The following is a 19,787-nucleotide window of genomic DNA, read 5'->3' on the forward strand; positions in this document are numbered from 1 at the left end:
TGGAAAGTAACAGCTAAAAAAAGAACAAATATTTTTCAGGACAGGAGACTCTCTTCAAACTCTAAACTGTTTACAGTAATTCATTCAGAAACCAAGAGAGTACAGAAAACCATATAAAGACGTAATGTAAACAATAAGACTCACTATGCACATATCTAAATAAATCATCATGTAGCATTCTCTAGCTAGTAGAACCAAAACAAGACAAAGGAAACCTAGAAAATAATAAAATAAAAATAAAGAATTTAAAATTTTTAAATACAATATGAAAAAATTAAGAATTCAATCTCATTTAAAACTAAAAAGGACAATTGTTAACACTGGTGGGTCATGATACAAGGGGACTCCTACGCTTGCAGTTAACAACTGCACAAATCGGTAATTACTTAAAACCAGAATGGAAAATTCTTAATAATAAACATAAATTAACTGTTTGATTCGTTAGGGAGAAGTTGAAGATCTTTTATGTGCAAATTTAAATACAAACTGTGGAACTATTTAAGAAGAAAAATGGGAGTGATCCTGGCACAATGCTTTATAGACTGAATTCAAGCAAGCACATATTATTTCCAAAATTGAAGAACGCCTTCTTTTCTTCTACATTCATCTGCACAACTTCTGCAGGGGGACTATACATATTATCTATCTTACATACTAACAACTGGCACAAAATTATCCTTAGAGTTACCTTCAATATTCCATAAATGTAAATCGGGGAGACCAGAAAGCTGTTTGACAAATATTTAAAATAATGTACACAGTTAAATCTAAAAAGCTGACTTTTGTTTAGTTTTCTTAAATTCAAGGCGACTCCAGGCAAACAGTCCCTTTAATGGGATCAGACTAAGCATATTTAGGAGAGTCTTCCAAAATCTGCTCACCCATGTACTCAGATCAAGCATTTTTGTTTTGATGGTCAAGTAAAATATCACTAGTGATTTAATAATCATTCATATGGTAAACGGCTGGCAACTAGTTTTTTTGCCTGGGCTAGTGCATTTGCATTTGCAAATCAGTTTAAAGAACTACACCGAGTTCAGACACTGGTTCATTTGAAGTCCTACTTTCTAGATCACTTTATGTTAATTAAATGATGATATCTTTCAACTGCAACTTAGAAAATGTTAGACACTGAAGTTTCACTTTTTGCTCAAAAATCTTCATAAAAACAAATAAATTTGCAAAGGAAGAAGGTAAAGAATGGCTGAAAAAGAAATACAACCCTACTAAGACTAAGAAAGAGAAGCCCCATTAAAGCCTTTTACTAATAACATTAATAGACTTCCACTCTTTGTTCATCTCAAAACTATTTTTCAGGAGAAAAGTTTTATTGCATAAATTGGTTCAAAAAGAGGTTCTAAAAGACCTTTCACCTGTTGGTCCTACGTACCCTGAAGGAGCTGGAAGCTTTTATGGAAAAATAAGCTGATTTTCTGTTTTAAAATTCTCTTTCAGAACCATTAACAAAAAGCAAGACAAGTATAAGATGTCTTATCCAATGCTGTGAAGGAGGCAAAGAGATCCTACTTTTCTGCCATGTGGAACAAAGCCACACGCTGCAAAACTCTACTGTAAATTGCTTTGTAAATCCAGACTGCTTCTACTCAAACCTGGAAGGTTGAGTACTTCCGTGTTATTTCCATCTGTTTGTCTCCCTAAGGTATTTATATGCCTCCATTACTGTAGGATGAATGCCTCATAGTCTTTGATGTATTTATCCTCACAACACCCCTGTAAGGTAGGGAGGTATTATTATCCCCATTTTAAAGATGGGAAACTGAGACAATGAGAGAATATGTGATGTGCCCAATGTCACAGAAGTCTGTAGCAGAATAAAATGAACCCAGGTCCCAAATCCCAGGCGAGCACATCAACGACTGGATGTTCCTTTCTATTGATACCCACATAGCCATGAAAGTAAAAACGCCCACTTACCTCTGCTTACTGCAACTGATCAGAAGATTGTACCCCATCCAATTAGATCCCACAGATCTCGTCACAGCAATCCAGGCTTGGTTACTGCAACTTTTATTTACAAATGAAGCCCCTACTAAAGTTCCAACTAGCACAAAAATCCACAGCCTATGCACTAAGCAAAGCTCACTATGGGTATGTCTACTCTTACCGTGGATCAACAGTGCAGTGATCGATCCACCGGGGGTCGATATAGCGGGGGTAGTGAAGACCCGCTAAATCAACCGCAGATCGCTCTATCGACTCTGGTACTCCACCGGAATGAGAAGGGTAAGGTAAGTTGACGGGAGAAACTCTCTCGTCAACCCAACATGGTGTAGACACCACAATAAGTCAACCTAATCTGTCATCACCAGCATTGTTATTCAAGTAGCTGGAGCTGCATAACTTAGGTCAACTTAACCCCGTAGTGTAGACCTGCCCTATGAACTACACTGCTTTGCTCTTTGCACTGGCTCCCCACTCAACACACAGTGCAAGTTCAAGGTAAACTGTCCTGATCTCAAAGACCTCCATGAGATTGCCCATATCTACCTAAGAGATAATCTTTCCTTCTGTGACCATGACCTCATACAGCAGTTACATTCTACTGAAGTAATGAGGGAGGCTTTTCAACATGGAAGACATAACATTCATTAGACCATGGAACTCTACCCAAAACCTTCATCCATCTAGCCAAAATACATCAGTTAAAATAATCTCTCTTTCACTATGTCATCCCCCTCTTCCAGTCCTTCACTGTCTCACTGTGATTTGCACAAAAAATTCAGATTCTTCTTCTTCCCTTTTTGGGTGTTTTAACCAGATCCACCCAGATCTTATCCCTCTACATTAGTGATACTCAGACCGCCATGGTTCAGGAGCCAAATTAGCCAACAACATTACCCAAAAGAGTCACAGTAGTGTGAATTAATTGTTTTATTTAGTATAGTACTTTATATTCATATTTAAACAGTGACAGGGGAAATATTTAGTTTATATATTATGTAATATATATATTATTCTCACAGCAAAATGGCTGACCAAGTATTATTATTTTATTAACTATAATTGGTAAATAACATAGTAAAAGCATCCTGATAGGTTAATGATTAAATCCCAGTGTTTTAATATTGTATGCTGCAAATAGCCGCAGGAGACACATTAAAGAGCCACTTGCAACTTGCGAGCCTCAGACTGAGTATCACTGCTCTACATCTTCTGCTCCTTACCTCACTCCCCCACCTTCCATTCTGCCAACTCTTCTAGTTTTGTTTCTTCCTTTGTCTCCTCCTCAAACTCTTGCCCTTAGGTCTCTTTTCATGCTGCTCTAACACCTAAAATGATAAATCCATCTCTCCTTTGGTGTGCTAAGCACTTTCACTTCTCTTCCTCAAATTCATACTCAAAAGCTAATTCTTTTGCCTTCCTTTCCACTGGTGACTTCTACTCCTATGATTTTTACACTTCCTTTCTTGCTCGGCTTCAATCTCTATTTCAAAGTATCAGAAAGAATAAAATTTTCTCACAATATCTTCACTCACACTTTATTCATTTAATCTCTTCTCATTCCTCTCCTTGTATTTTCCTTTGTCAGTTATCTTTAGTATTCTATTGTACATTTCTCTAGTTCAGAGACCGATCCTGCAAAGAATTATAATTGTGCATATAGTTTCTCTCATACTGATTCTTGATGAAGGCATGCAACTGTAACTACTTAAGGATTGGGGTCATTATTATGACAATTCTTTGGAGTAAGGGCCATGCCTCTCAATCATTACAGCACCATGCAAAATTATGATGCTGTATAAATTCATATTAATAATTATACAATGTTTACAGAATGAACCAGTCATAACTTACAGAGACAGAGTTGGAAGTTGAGCTTTCAAAATAAAAATTACTCTCTGTCCCTCTCCTGAGAGTTGCGAAGCATTCCAAACAAGATAAAATCTTGTTTTCCCTTGGCTTTCACGACTCTCTCCTCTTTGGCTCTCCTTCTACAGCTCTAATCACTCCTTCAGCATGCTCTTCTGAGGATCCTGCTCATCTCCCATCTAACTTTCTGTGGGGCTTCAGCAGGGCTCGCTCTTCAGTCCCCTCCTCTTCTCCCACTATATCCAGAAACAAGGTGATCTCATCCCAAATAAATGTAATTATCTGTATGCTGAAGAATCAGAGACCTACCTCTCTACTCCAGACCTGTCCACTTCTTTCCCAACTAAAATCTCAGCCTCTCTCTGAGTCTTCACGTGGTTGTCTAGCTGTCAGGTCAAGTTCAACATGGCTAAAACAGAGCTCGTAATACTTCCCTCCAACCCCTGCCCCATACCACCTTCTTTCTCAATGATTGTGGACAACACCACCACCTTCTTTCTGCCTGTCACTCAGATCCTGGATGTCATCTTTGACTCAAATCTCAATCTGGGTCTTCACATACAGGCTACTTCTAAATCTTGCAGATTCTTTCTGCATAACATCACTAAGATATGGGCTTTCATATCCAGCCACACAGCTAACACTCTTGTCCAGGGTTTCATCATATCACTTTTCAATTTCTGCAACATCCTTTTATTGGTCTTGACAAATGTCATCTTTCCCTGCTCATATCCATTCAGAATGCTGCTGAAAAGACAGTATTGCTAGATCCTTCCCCCACCCCCGTTTGAATCCCACCACTGGATCCCCCTTCTTTGTTTCATCAAACATAATAGGCTGCTTAGCTTCACATTCAAGGCACTTTAAGGTCTACCCCACCATACCTATAATCTCTCATTCGCTATCATAGTGTGGACATGCACAGGTTTTGCCCATGACAAGTCTCCATCACTTGTGTTACATTTTCAAATAAGCCTCTTCATGCTCTCTACCCTGCTGCCCCACACACTTGGGAGAAACCCCCTGTAAACATCTACAAACCTACATCATTATCATCCTTCAAACTCTCCTCTGCCATGATGCCTACAAAAAACTTGACTAGGGTTACGTTGCTGGTTTGCTGACGCTACTGCCTACCATACTGGCCAATACCGTCTCATTGATTCTTCCTATTCTCCCATATATCTGAATTCAACTGTTGTCTCTTGTCTTATACTTAGACTGTAAGCTATTTGGGTGCAGAGATCTTTTTGTTCTACGTTTATATAGGGCCTAGTACAATGGGGTCATGTTCCTGGTCCTGGACTATGGCTCCTGGGCACTATAATAATACAAAAAATAAACAATCATAATAAATGGGTCAGCAGAGGAGAAATTGTGACCACCAACTGGGACAAATTATATAGGAGATGGGAAAACTGGGGCACAATGACTACCAACATTGTTAGACTATCTTACTTCACAAAACTTCACTTATATGCTCACTTTGCTTGTAAAATTTAACATACCATATTAAAAAGTTCTTAGAAAATATAATTATTTACAGTACACAGTTTATAAAGGGTCCACTATGTTAGTCTTGCAAAATATCTTCAAAGAAAACTTGACATGTTGTTCTTTCAAAATCGTATCTATAGTACCAATGTCAAACTAGGAAATATTTTTACATATATATTTCAAACATATTGGTCTTTTAAAATAAAGACCAATTAGATAAATATTTTAATTATCTTAGTCAAACCAATCAACTCTTTTGGTCCTCCTCTGATAACTGATCCACATTTGTTCTTCCTACAGCACACATCTAGCTGAAGTATTATTTCCAAAAAATATCCTAAATCTAGCTGAAAGCAACTTCAAGAGTTTCTTGTTCCTCAGTGACAAACACTGCAACAATCACCTCTCACATCCATTATTTTAGCTCATTAGTTTATTCCTATCAACACATTCTGTAGCTTTTTCAATATATAAAATACCCTCCAAGTCCAAAACAAAGAAAGTGGGCAATAGCTTCTGCACAAAATGTTTCCATCTGTGTTTCAGTTCCTGAAGGTAGCCCCAATATACAAAATTTCTAGCTTGAGACCAATTTTCTTCAGGCTTTTATTTTATATTCATAGTAAATGTGATGCTCAATTATCTCCTAAACACCACTGGTTTTCAGTCACTGTCTCTACATCTACATATCGTTCAACATATTCATCTAGATCAGGGGTCGGCAACCTTTCAGAAGTGGTGTGCCGAGTCTTCACTTATTCACTTTAATTTAAGGTTTCGCGTGCCGGTAGTACATTTTAACGTTTTTTAGAAGGTCTCTCTCTATAAGTCTATATTATATAATTAAACTATTATTGTACGTAAAGTAAACAAGGTTTTCAAAATGTTTAAGAAGCTTAGTTTAAAATTAAATTAAAATGCTGATCTTACACTGCCGGCCCACTCAGCCCGCTGCCGGCCTGGGGTTCCGTTCACCTAGTTTGGCAGCGGGCTGAGCGGGGCCTGCGGGACCCCGGCTGGCAAGGGGCTGGGTGGGGGGGGGGGGGTGCAGGGGTCAGGGCAGAGGGCTGGGGTTCTCTGCTCGTGGGGGTGCTCACAGCAGGGGGCTGGAGGGGATATGCACCGTCCCCACCCCTTTCCCCAGGGCCCCATCCCCACCTCTTCTCTGCCTCCTCCCTGGAGCAGCGAGCACGCTGCGGCTCTGCTCCGCTCCCCGTCCCCGGGCGATCAACTGATCGGCAGCAGGGAGAGGGAGGAGGAGGAGCGGGAGGGGCAGGAAAGCACCACGCTGTGGGAAGAAGCGGGGAAGGGGGAGCTTGGCTGCCGGCATGACCAAGCTTCTGCCTCCTGCCCCTGCAGAGAAATCGGTGAGGGGGAGGCTGAATAGGGCCAGGACCCCGGCAGGCAGCAGCGTGCCATCAAAAATCGGCTCGCGGGCCGTCTTTGGCACGCGTGCCGCAGGTTGCCGACCCCTGGTCTAGATTATCTTTATTTCTTGAAAGCCAGGTTTCAATTTTACTTTCTGTGGCCACACTAGTGTGCAACAGTTTGTTCTGTTATGTAATACTACTCAGCACTTATATAGTGCTTTACATTTTAAAATACTGTACAAGCATTAACTAATCCACACCATACTCCTGTGAACTAGATAAGTATTACTTTTTCCTATTTTACACATGAAGAACAGACAGTTTAAGTGATCTGTCCTAGGCCACACATAAATCAGGACAGCTGGGATTATAAAGCAGTTCCTAGTTCCCTGTCCTGTTGTCAGTCTACTGGACCATACTGATTCCTATTATAGATAGAAGATACAGATCTTCCATTACTCAAAGGAAGGGCCTTTCTTATGTTTGAGTTTGTTAGTTATGAAGCCTCAGTTTCATGGCACAATGGTGGGTGCATGTAACCCTGAAGCAGAGCACAGGATTTTGTGCTTTAGACTTGGCCTTATACATTTTTAAAGTCTTTGTACAGGCCATGATATATTTGAATTTTAAAATCCTCCAGATTTAAATAGAAACAATCCATTTAAAGAGTTGCAGCCCCTTATTAAATGAGCATTAACAGAAAACATGTCCTTAAAGTGAGGCTTCATAGCCTTCTCCTCCTCCTGTTCTGTGGTTTAAGCTCCTCTATGGTTTGAAGAAGGATTGAACTAGAAGTTGTCCAACTTTGTCACATTCAGTCATTTTAGGGAAGGCTGATGTGGCTTTCAGGTGAACTCTAATATTCTTTGCATGTCTTTGGGCTAGTCTACACTGGCAACACTAAAGCGCTGCCACGGCAGCGCTTTAACGTGCTTTTGTGTGGTCACAGCTCTAAAAAAACCACCTCAATGAGGGGCGTTTGGTGAAGCTCCCAGCGCTGGGGCACTGTTTACACTGGTGCTTTACAGTGCTGCAACTTGCTCTGCTCAGGGGTGTGTTTTTTCACACCCCTGAGCGAGAAAGTTGCAGCGCTGTTAATTGCCAGTGTAGACAAGTCCTGAGTTAAACAACTCAGTAAAGATAGTTTAGCGTTATAGACAAGGTGGAATTTCTAGGACTGGTTTCTAGAATTGAGAAAAGGAAAAAAAAAGTTGCTACAATCAAAAAATATTATTTGTAGATTTCTTCTGCATAATCTGTGAATATTTACAGAAACCAATGGCTAACTGAGCTTTCTTTATATTTAGTTCTCAGCCTTTAGCCATCTTATCAGTTTGAATAGACTTTATGAGTACAAATTCCTTAGCTGGCCTAGTTTATAGTTAGGCTTGGCAGAATTTGATTTGTATTTGTTTATAATTTTGAGGGATAAAAATCAATGTTTGTTTTTAAGCTTTTTTTTCTATTTGACTGATTTAAATTTTCACAGCTGCACAAAATTAAGGTCGGAGTCAGGTAATAATTCTTTAATAATAATAGATGCGGAGATTCAAAAAGTTAAAGCTTTATAACCATTAAAAACACAAATTGTCTACATCATGTGAAAATATACAAAAATAAAATGTCAGTTTTCAAGCAGCATTTTTCTTATTTTACCTTTTTGTAATTTTTTTTGTTGATTTGTTTGTTTATAGTGAAATCAACATTTACCAATAAAAATCTAATCTTTCCAAGCCTACTATTATAGTATGAAATGCCCTTTTAAAGATACTGCCTCTGTTTAGTCTTACAACTCTGATTTAAGGGGAGAAAAATTACAATTTAGCAGGAGAATGCATTTTATCATGTTGAAATAAAGCCCTCTGAAGACCATTTTTACAAGACACGACAACATACTAATGCCAAACTGGCATGAATTCTCATCTGTGCATTTTGGTTTCAATGGGTTAATTAACTTGGCTGGATACAAATTGTAATTATCTGTGTTCGATGTTAATGTCCTAGGAGTGTTGTCTATAAAGATTTGGGGAACCACAGACATTATTTTGGTTACTACTGGATTCTGTCTGTTACTTTGGAATTTAAATGGCTGCAGGAGATAAGAATAGTGAGAACAGGTTGATCTACTTTGAAAGGTTAAATTATGTGAAACAGGACAGAGCAGAAATGGATTAGAGCTATATCAACTGGTCTGCCTTGCTTTTTTCTGCCTTGCTCTTCGTGGTCTTTGTGAACACACAAAACCCTTCTACAAATAGATTTAGGTATATTTGCTTAATGCTGAAGGAAAATTTAAGAAAGTCAGCCACGAGTCTCCTCTTGAGACATTGGTTTGGATGTGTAACCACAGTGTATAACTTCCTGTATAACTGATATTTAGTGGTTTAGATCCCTTCATCATATATAGTTAATGTGATTTACTCCATGAACAAATAATTTATCATGTCATACACATAACACACACATAACATACAATAAATACATGCCAACATTACTGAGGAACGTACACAGTAAATATATGCTAATGTTACTGAGGTTGGAGTTAAGGGTTTTTTTTTTTTTTTTGCAATTTGATGAGTGTATTCTATTTCTTAATATGTTGGAGTTGGAAGAGAGTGCAGAGAATAGTTAATGTGATGAGTGGGTGTTAAAGCACAATAAAGAAGGTTCCTTTAACTTGTTACTTCCTTCTTTTAAAAGTTTGTGTGGGTGGATTTGGCACTTAAGAAACCTTAACTGGTTTATAACTAAAATTAAAACTGGTATTAATTCAACAGACTATTATTGGTCACTGAGATTAAATGAGATCTGTAGCTTTGAAAAACTACCTACCGTACTAGATGCTTTTCAAAACTCTCCTCTAGTCAACCAAACATTTTTTAGGGTTGTAATCTTCAAAGAGAACGAAAATTCCTTTTGGGTTTAAACCTTTTATCTGATTGGTAAATTTTCTCCTTATCTGAGCAATTACAATGAATCTGTAAGATTTGCCTCTTAGGTCCATCTACTAATATAACGGCATCCATACTAGGGAGATGTACCAATTTAACTACACCTCTACCCCGATATAACGCGACCCGATATAACATGAATTCGGATATAATGCGGTAAAGCAGCGCTCCAGGAGGGCGGGGCTGCGCACTCCGGCAGATCAAAACAAGTTTGATATAACGCGGTTTCACCTATAACGCGGTAAGTTTTTTTGGCTCCTGAGGACAGCGTTATATCGGGGTAGAGGTGTATATTGATTTCTAAACAAATAGAGTCAAATTGGTACAAAAACTGTGTGTAGACAACTCCTTAGACAACTTCCTCACTGATATTTGGAAAGTCTGACTTTATCAAGCACTGACTGGAAAGAACCTTTCCTCCTTGCTCTCTTCCTCTTTACATTGGTTAAAATGCTTAGGCCATGGTCCTATGAGAAGCTGAATGCCTCCTGGGAGTTGATGCCCAATTTTAGGGCCCTTAAGATCGCACCGAATCAGTTCCTTATACAACAACAATAAATGAGGAAGTGATAGGGGTCATCAAATAAACAGGTGAAATATTTTTTTAAAAAGCAGCAGCTAAAAAATGTTCTGTAATTCTGCAATCTAAACAGACAGATGCACAAACTAACAGTTAAAAGTAAAACATCAATATTGTAATGCTAATAAAGAAAAGCAAGGGACAGTTTTCTTCCATAACATTACCCACCTTCTTATGCTCCTTTCCCAAAAAAATGGTGGACGAGTAAATGTCAACTGTTTTGTTTTATACAGTATACTTTCACATACCCCAGATGAAACGATAAAGGTGTTGATCCTGAAGATCCTACTTATTCTTGTACAGAAAATTGAAAGCTTTTATTTTATTTATTTATCAAAGGCAATATTTTTCTCTCTTTTAACACTGATAATGAACAAATTCAGCCTTTTCTCTTATCTGCCTGGTCTTATCTTATTACAAACAATGATTTTTGAAAAACACTGTATAATACTGCAATCTAAGACATCGGTCAATTTTGATTGACACAAATATTTGTATTAAAGGTTACATACTGCAATTTACAATTGGGTACTATCACAATACTGTATGTTAATGTAATCAGTATTTTCATTTCATGAATTCATTTGCAGCATCACACTGCAAGGGTATTCTTACATATATTGGAAGCACAATTACTAAGCAGTTCAAGAGTTCTTTAAGTAGAATTTTCCTTTTTATTCAACAGATTTTAACACCATAAACCACTTCTAGGTTGTTGGGTTTTGGGGGGTTTCTGGTTTTTTTTTCCTGGAGGGGGTGGTGCTTGTGATTTAATTTTCCAACTTTTAAAGTATTCAGACACTTGGAATATCAAACATACTGAATTAATCCACAAATATTTACATGAAAAACAATTTAATTTCTTTCTATAGTAACTATCACAGGGACTATTGTCATGAAAATTTCCCCATTTTAAGAAATTAATGCGATTACTGATAAAGGGAGGAAATTAAATTATATCATCACAAACACGTAAAGGGTATAATCCCATATCCACAAAAAGGAATCTTTATTCCCTCTTTGAATTCTGAAACAATACAGACATGCCTTAAGGAGAACAGAAATATTATGAAGTACCTTAAGCAAGATAATTGTAAGAAAAAGAATTACTAGTGCATTATTGTTGTGCTAAACTGTGACATACTTAAAAAGCTAATTTCTTTTATTATAATGGAATTTGGTATATGTGTATCTTTAATCTACTTCACTTTTTTCTTCTCATTTATATACATGAGCAAGTGTGTAAGGTGGTTACCATTACCTGTATTATTAGATTTTATACACTACTATATTTCATTACATTTTAATTTAAAAAATAATTTAAAAATATACTTGTCTTTCTACAAACTTTATTAGATCTAGTTTTGATTTTTAAAGAGTTCTGTAACTATCTGAATGAACATCTAGGGATGTCGTATACTTGTATAGTAAATGAGAGATTTATTGCAATACACATAAATGCTATACAGGGAGACATGATCAATATTTTATGAAAAGAGTAACATTTGAGAACAGTAATTATCCTATGTTATAACAGTTGAAATCTGTTTCAACTAATCAGACTACTGAATAACTCAAGGTCTAACTCAAAAGTTAAACAACAACAAAAGTTCATGCACTGAAATTGGTATTTTTCTGAAGTTATCTCCGTTAAAACCATTTACTTTAAAACTCAGAACCAGTCATCCTTTAATCACCCATTTAAATTAAATACATTTCAACTGATAAATTCTTCTGTTGTACCTGGGCATTTCTCTGTTTGAGAGAGACAAAAGGTGAGCCTGCAACATTTTTTACCAACAATCTCTTTTAAACAACTAGTTTAAAGGCTATTAGTAAAGAGAAAAAGGAATGATTTAATGTATAAGTAATTGTTTTAACTTACAAACAGTAAAAAAAATCCTACTTTTACCCATAATATTAATGATCTTGACACTATTCTGCTGGTATCATCTGACATATCTGGCATCTTCTTTTTATAATGCTAATGTGAGAAAATAACTTGTATTGTTAAAAATTCTATTTATCTTTTAATTTAAAAATACCTAATACACCTCTACCCCGATATAACGCGACCCGATATAACACGAATTTGGATATAATGTGGTAAAGCAGCGCTCGGGGGGGGGGGGGGGGGGGCTGCGCACTTTGGCGGATCAAAGCAAGTTCGATATAACGCAGTTTCACCTATAACGCGGTAAGATTTTTTGGGTCCCGAGGACAGCATTATATTGGGGTAGAGGTGTACTACAAAAAAATCCTAGTGTTTGGAAATATGAGTATGAGACTGTCAATTACATAAAGTATAAGTCCTAGAAGAAAAGAATCTTCAATAGAAATCCCCACATTTTAATCACAAGAGATTTCAGCTTGAATCTCTCCTATACTGTTGCCCATTTGACCTTAATTCTAACTCAGCAAAGCACTGAAAGCATGTGCTAGCCTTAAGCACGTGCTTTATTGAATTGGGACTTTACTGTTACTGCCCATCATTTTTGAGACAGCAAGAGTTTGATCCCTTGAAACAGCTTTTCCTCTTTTCCCATGGGGATGGACCTAGTCCTGATAAATGTTGTGTTCAAAACAAAAAAAAAAAAGGGGTATTGGAATCCAACAATGAAGCACCAATATAATGATAATGCCAATATTTATCACACTGTAAATTATGAAGCCACTTTTATAACATACAAAAATCCCATTGAAATCAATGAGACCTAGCCTATTAAAACAACTGCACTGCAATATGTAAAGTATATTTTACAAAATATTTTATGAAGTAACACTTTTTCATGTTTATAAGTGTCACCAGTGGTTAGTTCACATTTTATACCAATAGCCCGCAATTAGTTTATGTATCTAAGATAACATTTTTTAAAAAGTAGAAAAGCTAAAACAGGGAAATGATTTACAATTCTATTTTTAGTTGCTTCATCTGACTAGAAAATGGTTGAAGGAATTTCATAAGTCTGTGTTTCCATGTATTTAATTTTCATGGGTGATTATATCAACTGAAAAGAATTCCTATTTTTGAGTCATGTATGTTAATAAGATTCTTATACAGACACTGTACTTAGTATTTGAAATGAAAGTTTTTAGTTAATATCAGTGTTTTGGAGCCTCCCACTGGCAACCATCATACGGACAAAAAGTGATATTTGAGACATTGTCAGAATGGAGTACTTATATCTAGAGATCCTTCACTATTTTGCTTCAAAAGAACTTAAAACTTCTGAGTTCATATCCTAATGCAATTTAAAAGATCAGAAAAAAAAATCCCACATCTACTAGTGCATGTGTTCTTGCAGAGTACTTGGTGTTATCAGACATCTACTATGCAAAGGTCAAGTGAGTTTCACTGAGTTTAGTGGTGACAAAAATATCCTGCAACACTGGTAAGATATAACAGAAAAGGAAACGGGATCTCAGATCTAGCAGAAGTCACATTAAGTAACATAGGTTATGGTGAAGAAGAAGGAAGTTTTCACTGATATGTGGAAACTGTTGCTATGTGATCCCCAGAGAAAGGATAAAGAAATAAAACAACTGAAATACAAATTACCTTTTTTTGTTAAAACTCTTCATAAAGAATTTTTTTAAAATAAGGTAACAAGAAATGTATTTTCATACATGCATGCCTACTATTTATAAACAAATTAAATCACACAGAGAGGGGGAGCCTCTGTGGTTTTCCACTACAGGCAGGAACATGGATAACTAACCAGGGCAAATGAAAGTACACCTCTACCTCGATATAGCGCTGTCCTCGGGAGCCAAAAAATCTTACTGCGTTATAGGTGAAACCGTATTATACTGAACTTGCTTTGATCCACCGGAGTGCGCTTTACCGCGTTATATCCGAATTCGTGTTATATCAGGTCGCGTTATATCGAGCGGTGTACTGAAAAGTACTGGTGTCTGAATGTCTTTTCATTACAAGGCAGATTACAAAACTTTCTGAAGTAAAACTGATATAAAATATAATTCAAATGCTAATCTGAAAAATATATTAGTAGCTCATAGCTAAAAAGTGCCAATTTTAAAATTGAAGTTTACTTTTTTCCTTCTTTGACATCTACACTGATATTTCAGGCTCATATTGTAACACGGCAAGTTAAACTAAAGATAAATTGTGGTGTGAAGAACACTTGCTGGTGGTCCAGAAAGTTGGCTGATCACATAGCTGGCTGTCCCCCTTTCCAAACTCTTCTAAAGACACATAGGCTCTTTAAAGCAAAGAGTCTGGTGACAAGTAAAACTAGCTGGAGACAATGAACTGCCAATCAGCCACCTTTACTAGGGGCTGCTGCTACATAAAAGGAGGAAAGAAACAGGGGCATACAGTGGTACTTGATCTGCTTGCCCTCAATGGAAGTGTAGTGTTCCCAGGAGAATGGAGCAAAAGGAACTGAGCAGCATGTCCAGAGAAGGAAAAGAAAAGAAAACCACGTGCCAGGGAACAACATGCAGAGGGACGCAAGTAGCACACGTGAGAGAGACAGATTAAATGAAGAGCAAAAGTAGCGTGTGATTCACTTTTTTCAAAAAGAATAAAGCATTTGCATATTAAAGTTAAAAGAAATAAATATTTTCTTATTATTACTATTTCATGTAAGCAATTGCGGTAATTTACAGAGAGGATATGTAAGGGTGAGCTCAAAAACAGGTGGTCAACATGTTCACAAATGGAAAATGTGGTGTCCAAGAGACTGTCTGTAGACACAGTCCTCACTATGAAAGTTTTGTGAACATGTGATTTTAACAGAATTGATGTGTTTGTTTTTATAGGTTTAACTTTATACCTGAACAACATCTGATTGACCATCTCCTTGTGTTGGCTTACTAATGTAAACACCAACAACTGGATTTTGGTATAAGTTTAAATTGTTACAAAATTGTTTATTTTAGAGTGCCTAAAGTTTTGATAAGTGCTTAAAAAAACAAAACAAAAAACCATGTTTCCCACTCTTACCTGATATCTTATGGAACTGTGCTGCATAGATAATTATTTCCAAACCAGATTTTCATAAGTCAGTTCATCAAACCAAATACTGCAAAAGCTACTTAAACTTTTTTTTAATCATACTACCAGACCTATATATCTTTAAAAGAAATGCAATGTCAAAGGATACTTAAAAATTATGTCCTCTAGTTTTACATATTTTTAGTATGGAGCTAATAATTTTGACTCTTAAAATAATAATTGTTTATAAATATACATACGTTTTTTCCTGTGCTCAACCAGGCCAATGGCCTGCTTAGCTGAGCATTTGGAAAACCAGTTGTCCCCAAGCAGAACAGTGACCTCATTGGTATGGACAAGTTTTCCTGGCATGAAGGCAAGGGGACCAAAAGGTACCTGTCAAAGTCAGAAAGCAAACAGCTAAAAACCACTATTAAAAATTAAATTAGAGGTCATTAATGACCACTTAGCCAAACAAATACATTAAAATTCAACCAGGGTTAGAAGGACTCAAAACTCTATAGCACAGTTATTTAATGACAAACACATGATAAACATTCAAACTACCAGATCTGAATCCCAACCACAGTTTGAATTTAATATTGTACTTGTAATAAACAGAACAGGTTAATATTTAACCAGAAAACCGTTCTGAGGCATAAAACTTAAGTACTAATGGATGCAGACAGGAAAACAAAAAAGTCATACTATATTACTACTTAGGTTTTTAAAATAAAAATATTGTAACTATTTATTATACATAAATGTTTTCACTTCCCAGTTAAGTATAACATTGCTCAGATTTATAACAAAAATATTATTTAAAGGAACAGTCAACTCAAATATCAATTGTTTTATTTAGTTGTGTTACTAGCACCTATTTAGAAACCCCAATTTGTCCCCAAATCAAATTTGTTTGTCTCCAGCCTAAGATTGTTGCTACCTGCCAATACTCCTATAGAGTGGGAGAGTTTGTTTACTAATCCACACACTTCCTGTTCTCATTCACCAACATGAAGGTACATCATCCTCAGTCAATGTTCTGGAAGCCATATATGTCTCCCTCCAATAACTCATAGGAACAGCAAGCAATAAACTGTTTAAAATCTGAGTGTTGGCAATGGGAGTAAATAATTAGTGGTAAATAAATTATATTGCTTAAGACACGTTTCTTAAAAGTGTTTATCCCGTTTTCTTAAAGTTTACAGTAGACATGTCACTATGTTTATGATCCTTCCACCCACCCCACAGACCAGCTCGCTTTACACACAAGCCACAGGCAGACCCCACACCACTCACTTCACCTAAACCCATTCAGGCCTTATGAGCACTAGACCCTCCCCCACACTAACCCTATCCCTGATGTACTAGTTGCCCACCCACTAGCCTCATCTCCCATATCTGGTTCTCACTCAGGCTTCAACTTCAAAGGGGGACGGTTGCACGTGTTAGCCATCAGCTGTGATCCAGCTGAAGAGAAGCGGAAGGGGAAACAAGTCCAGCAGCTACTGCCTAGCTCAGCTTGTAGACAAGTAACTCTCCACCACAGGAGAAAGCGTTGTCACCCTGCAACCTTGGACCAGCTCTTCCTCACTTCAGAGACACTTCCTGGATCAATGTCTTCCCTCACTTCTTGAGGGCAGGAACAGCACCCCTTCATCCCTCAGATGCAGGGCATCTGGACCATATATTCTCTCCCTCTCATGGCAGTTCCTCTTCTCCAGAAGGAACAGCCAGTAGGTGGCAATGCCTGGAGCACATATTGGAGAGTGGGGGGTAGGAGACCATCTTGAGGAAAGATTCTGTGGAGGATACTCCTCTTAAAAGATGTATTCTCCCAGGCTGAAATTACAAAGGCCTTCAAAACAACAGCTCGCAACACTTACACACACCCAAAAGCAGCATTGTGTATAAAATTAAAAATATAGGCAGATAGCTGGCTACGGGACAGGGATTGTTAATATACATTTAAAATTGCAAATATGAGTTGACACTGTCACTTTAAAATAAAAACTACATCCAGATGAGTCTGGTGGTTTTTGCAGTGTTTTGCATACCCATTTTGCTCTCAAGTATAAGATAACAGCAAACTCTCCACATTTTGTGTGTGTGTGTGTGCGTGTATATACACACATAAACACACACACACACCCCTTCCCAGTAAAGTTAATGCTGTGGATAGGTGCTAAACTGGTAACACCAGTCTTTTCTTTATCCACAAAACAGGCAGTATACGCCTGTTCTACCAAGGTAGCTCACCAATGCCCTACAGTTCCCAAAACCTGTGTGAAAACAGAGTTCAGCATTCATGCTCACTTTAGCCTTTGACCTCCCTTGTTGAGAATGACAACCTGAATGCCAGTGAGCAGCAAGTGAGATGTATCTAGAAGTGGACTGAAACTATCTGTTTATTTCATATTCTGATATGTCAACTAACCAGCAGATGGTTACTAATTTTATTTAGTAGTTCTGAAGTGATGCCTAAGAGATAAATGATTCTGTATCCCATTACCAATTCACTGAGCAATGCAGTCCCTTTCGAAGTGTATTCTGAATTAGGCAAAAAATAGCCTCAAACAAGGAAATAGTAACTTTGTAAAGTCAGGAACTTGAATTCTGGTGGATGTTCAAGGCTAACGTACTTTTGATAGGAATGACTCAAAACACAAGAACTCACTATATGAATGTGAAGATCATTAAAACAAAAACTAGCACCACCTTTTTATATAAAAATCAATGTCGCAGAGTTTAATTCGGTGAATCAGGAAATATGGCCTGTTTCTTCTATGGCTAACAGGAAACGACTAAGTACCATATTTCAGTCATAATTACAGTTTTTGGTATAATAGATTTGCATACCAAATATGTAATATTTTGTGTTAACATTTATGTCATCAGTTCTCAATTGTCAGTAACATTATAATTTATTATGGATGTGAAAAAAGAGAGAGAGAAAAAGAAGCAAAGGTTTAACTATTACTATAATTAATATATCATTACTAAGTACTATATGGTAAACCTGAATAATATACCTCACTGCCAGTGCAGTAACCTCAGATACTAAAACCATTAGTCAATTATTTTGAATAAACTATACTGTACATACCATGATATCATAAGACAGTTTATCAGGCAACGTATTGAGACGTTCTTGAAGAGCCTCATAATCATTCTCCACCTTCCTCCTGTTGACAAATTCAAGTGAGTTTAATTATTTCTAAATGTAAAATAGTTAAGTTAATGGTTTTCTGCTGATGCATTTTCAGTGCTCCATGGAAAGATATGGGAGGGAGAACTGTTTTTATTCATAAATGTATACATTTTATATCATGGAAGATTAATTTTTTTTACTTTAACATTTTTAACAATTTATTTAAAAACTCTTGTGATGGCCCAGTTATACACATCATTCATCTTTTTGAATTGCAAGTTCCTTGGGGAAAAAATAGTGCTTTCCTCTGTATTTTGTAGGTCTCTCAGCACACTGCATGGGTTCAACAATTAAATCACCATCATAGTTTAGAAGACAAACTGGAATTCCAGCTTATATTTTAGAAGAGGCAGAATCTTCAAAACCTTATTTGCAATGAACAATCAGTGTGGGCTTTAAAAAAAGGGGCAATACTCTTTAAAGTTAAATCTGATTTCTAGCTGAATTTTCTCTCCCGATGGACAGTCAACATTCCTGAAAGATGATGATTTGACCATAGGGTTATTGTAGCTTCTTGACCTATCAACAAGGAGTGTAGATGTGAAACACTACTCTAGTTCTCCTGACCAAGAAAAAATTACTAATGCTCAATTGTTGAATGTTTACATATTGCTCTACTCTCCTTTTGGGCATTTTAGAACATTCTGCATAGAAATTTTCTTTCCCATAGAACATATTCCTCAGAATTTTTGTACACGACTTTTCCCGTCAACTTGGATGAGCATTTTCAATATCTATTTCTACTATATAGCAACTCATGAACAAATTTGTGATCTTGGAAGTGTCTTGAATAGGACAACAAACTCCCCATCTTAAACAACAAGGATGTTTATGGGCAAGTGCAGTAAGAAAGTCAGTGGCAGAAGGGATGTCAGTAATTTACATTGCAAAGCAGGATAATTTCAAACATACGCCCCCAAAATATATGTTTCCTACTCATGAGCAGCATATCCAATAGCACCTATCGAGATTGAGTTCACACAACCATGCACCAGCAGAAAAAGAGATACAGAAAAACATTCCCATAAACTTAAAAGCTGTAAGCCAAAGTGATTCAATTAACAGTAGTCTTTTGGCCATGAGAATTCTGACCCTGCATGCTCTGGAGCTCTGACCACGTTGGTACTTTCTGCAGCAACCTGGGCAGCTGGTGACATAGCACAGTAAGGTAGCAGGCAGTAGATCAGGCATGACATGGATCCACATGCAGAAGGTCCCCATAGAGGGTGTGCAAGGGCCCCAGCTGTTACTACTACCCTTACTCGTGATAATGAATGGTTGATAGCTGCTCTGCACCAAGTTTCCAAATTGTTCAGGTTGGTTCCTTCCACCAATTTGTCAGATTTCCGTCACAAAATCAATTTACTTAGGATAGGCCAGTGAGGTG

At 37.1% G+C, this 19,787-nt stretch overlaps 1 protein-coding gene across 1 annotated transcript in view; it reads right to left on the reverse strand.

Moving 5' to 3' along the window:
• Positions 1–19,787, reverse strand: part of URI1 (URI1 prefoldin like chaperone) — a 55,456-nt gene that overhangs the window by 16,446 nt on the left and 19,223 nt on the right. The window contains exons 3-4 of the mRNA XM_054048661.1: positions 18,296–18,374; positions 15,450–15,585 (exon numbers count right to left, since the gene is read on the reverse strand). Of these exons, the coding sequence (XP_053904636.1) occupies positions 15,450–15,585; positions 18,296–18,374 (215 nt within the window). The remainder of the gene's footprint in view (positions 1–15,449; positions 15,586–18,295; positions 18,375–19,787) is intronic.

The sequence above is a fragment of the Malaclemys terrapin genome, chromosome 14, assembly GCF_027887155.1.
Source record: "Malaclemys terrapin pileata isolate rMalTer1 chromosome 14, rMalTer1.hap1, whole genome shotgun sequence".
NCBI lineage: Eukaryota > Metazoa > Chordata > Testudines > Emydidae > Malaclemys > Malaclemys terrapin.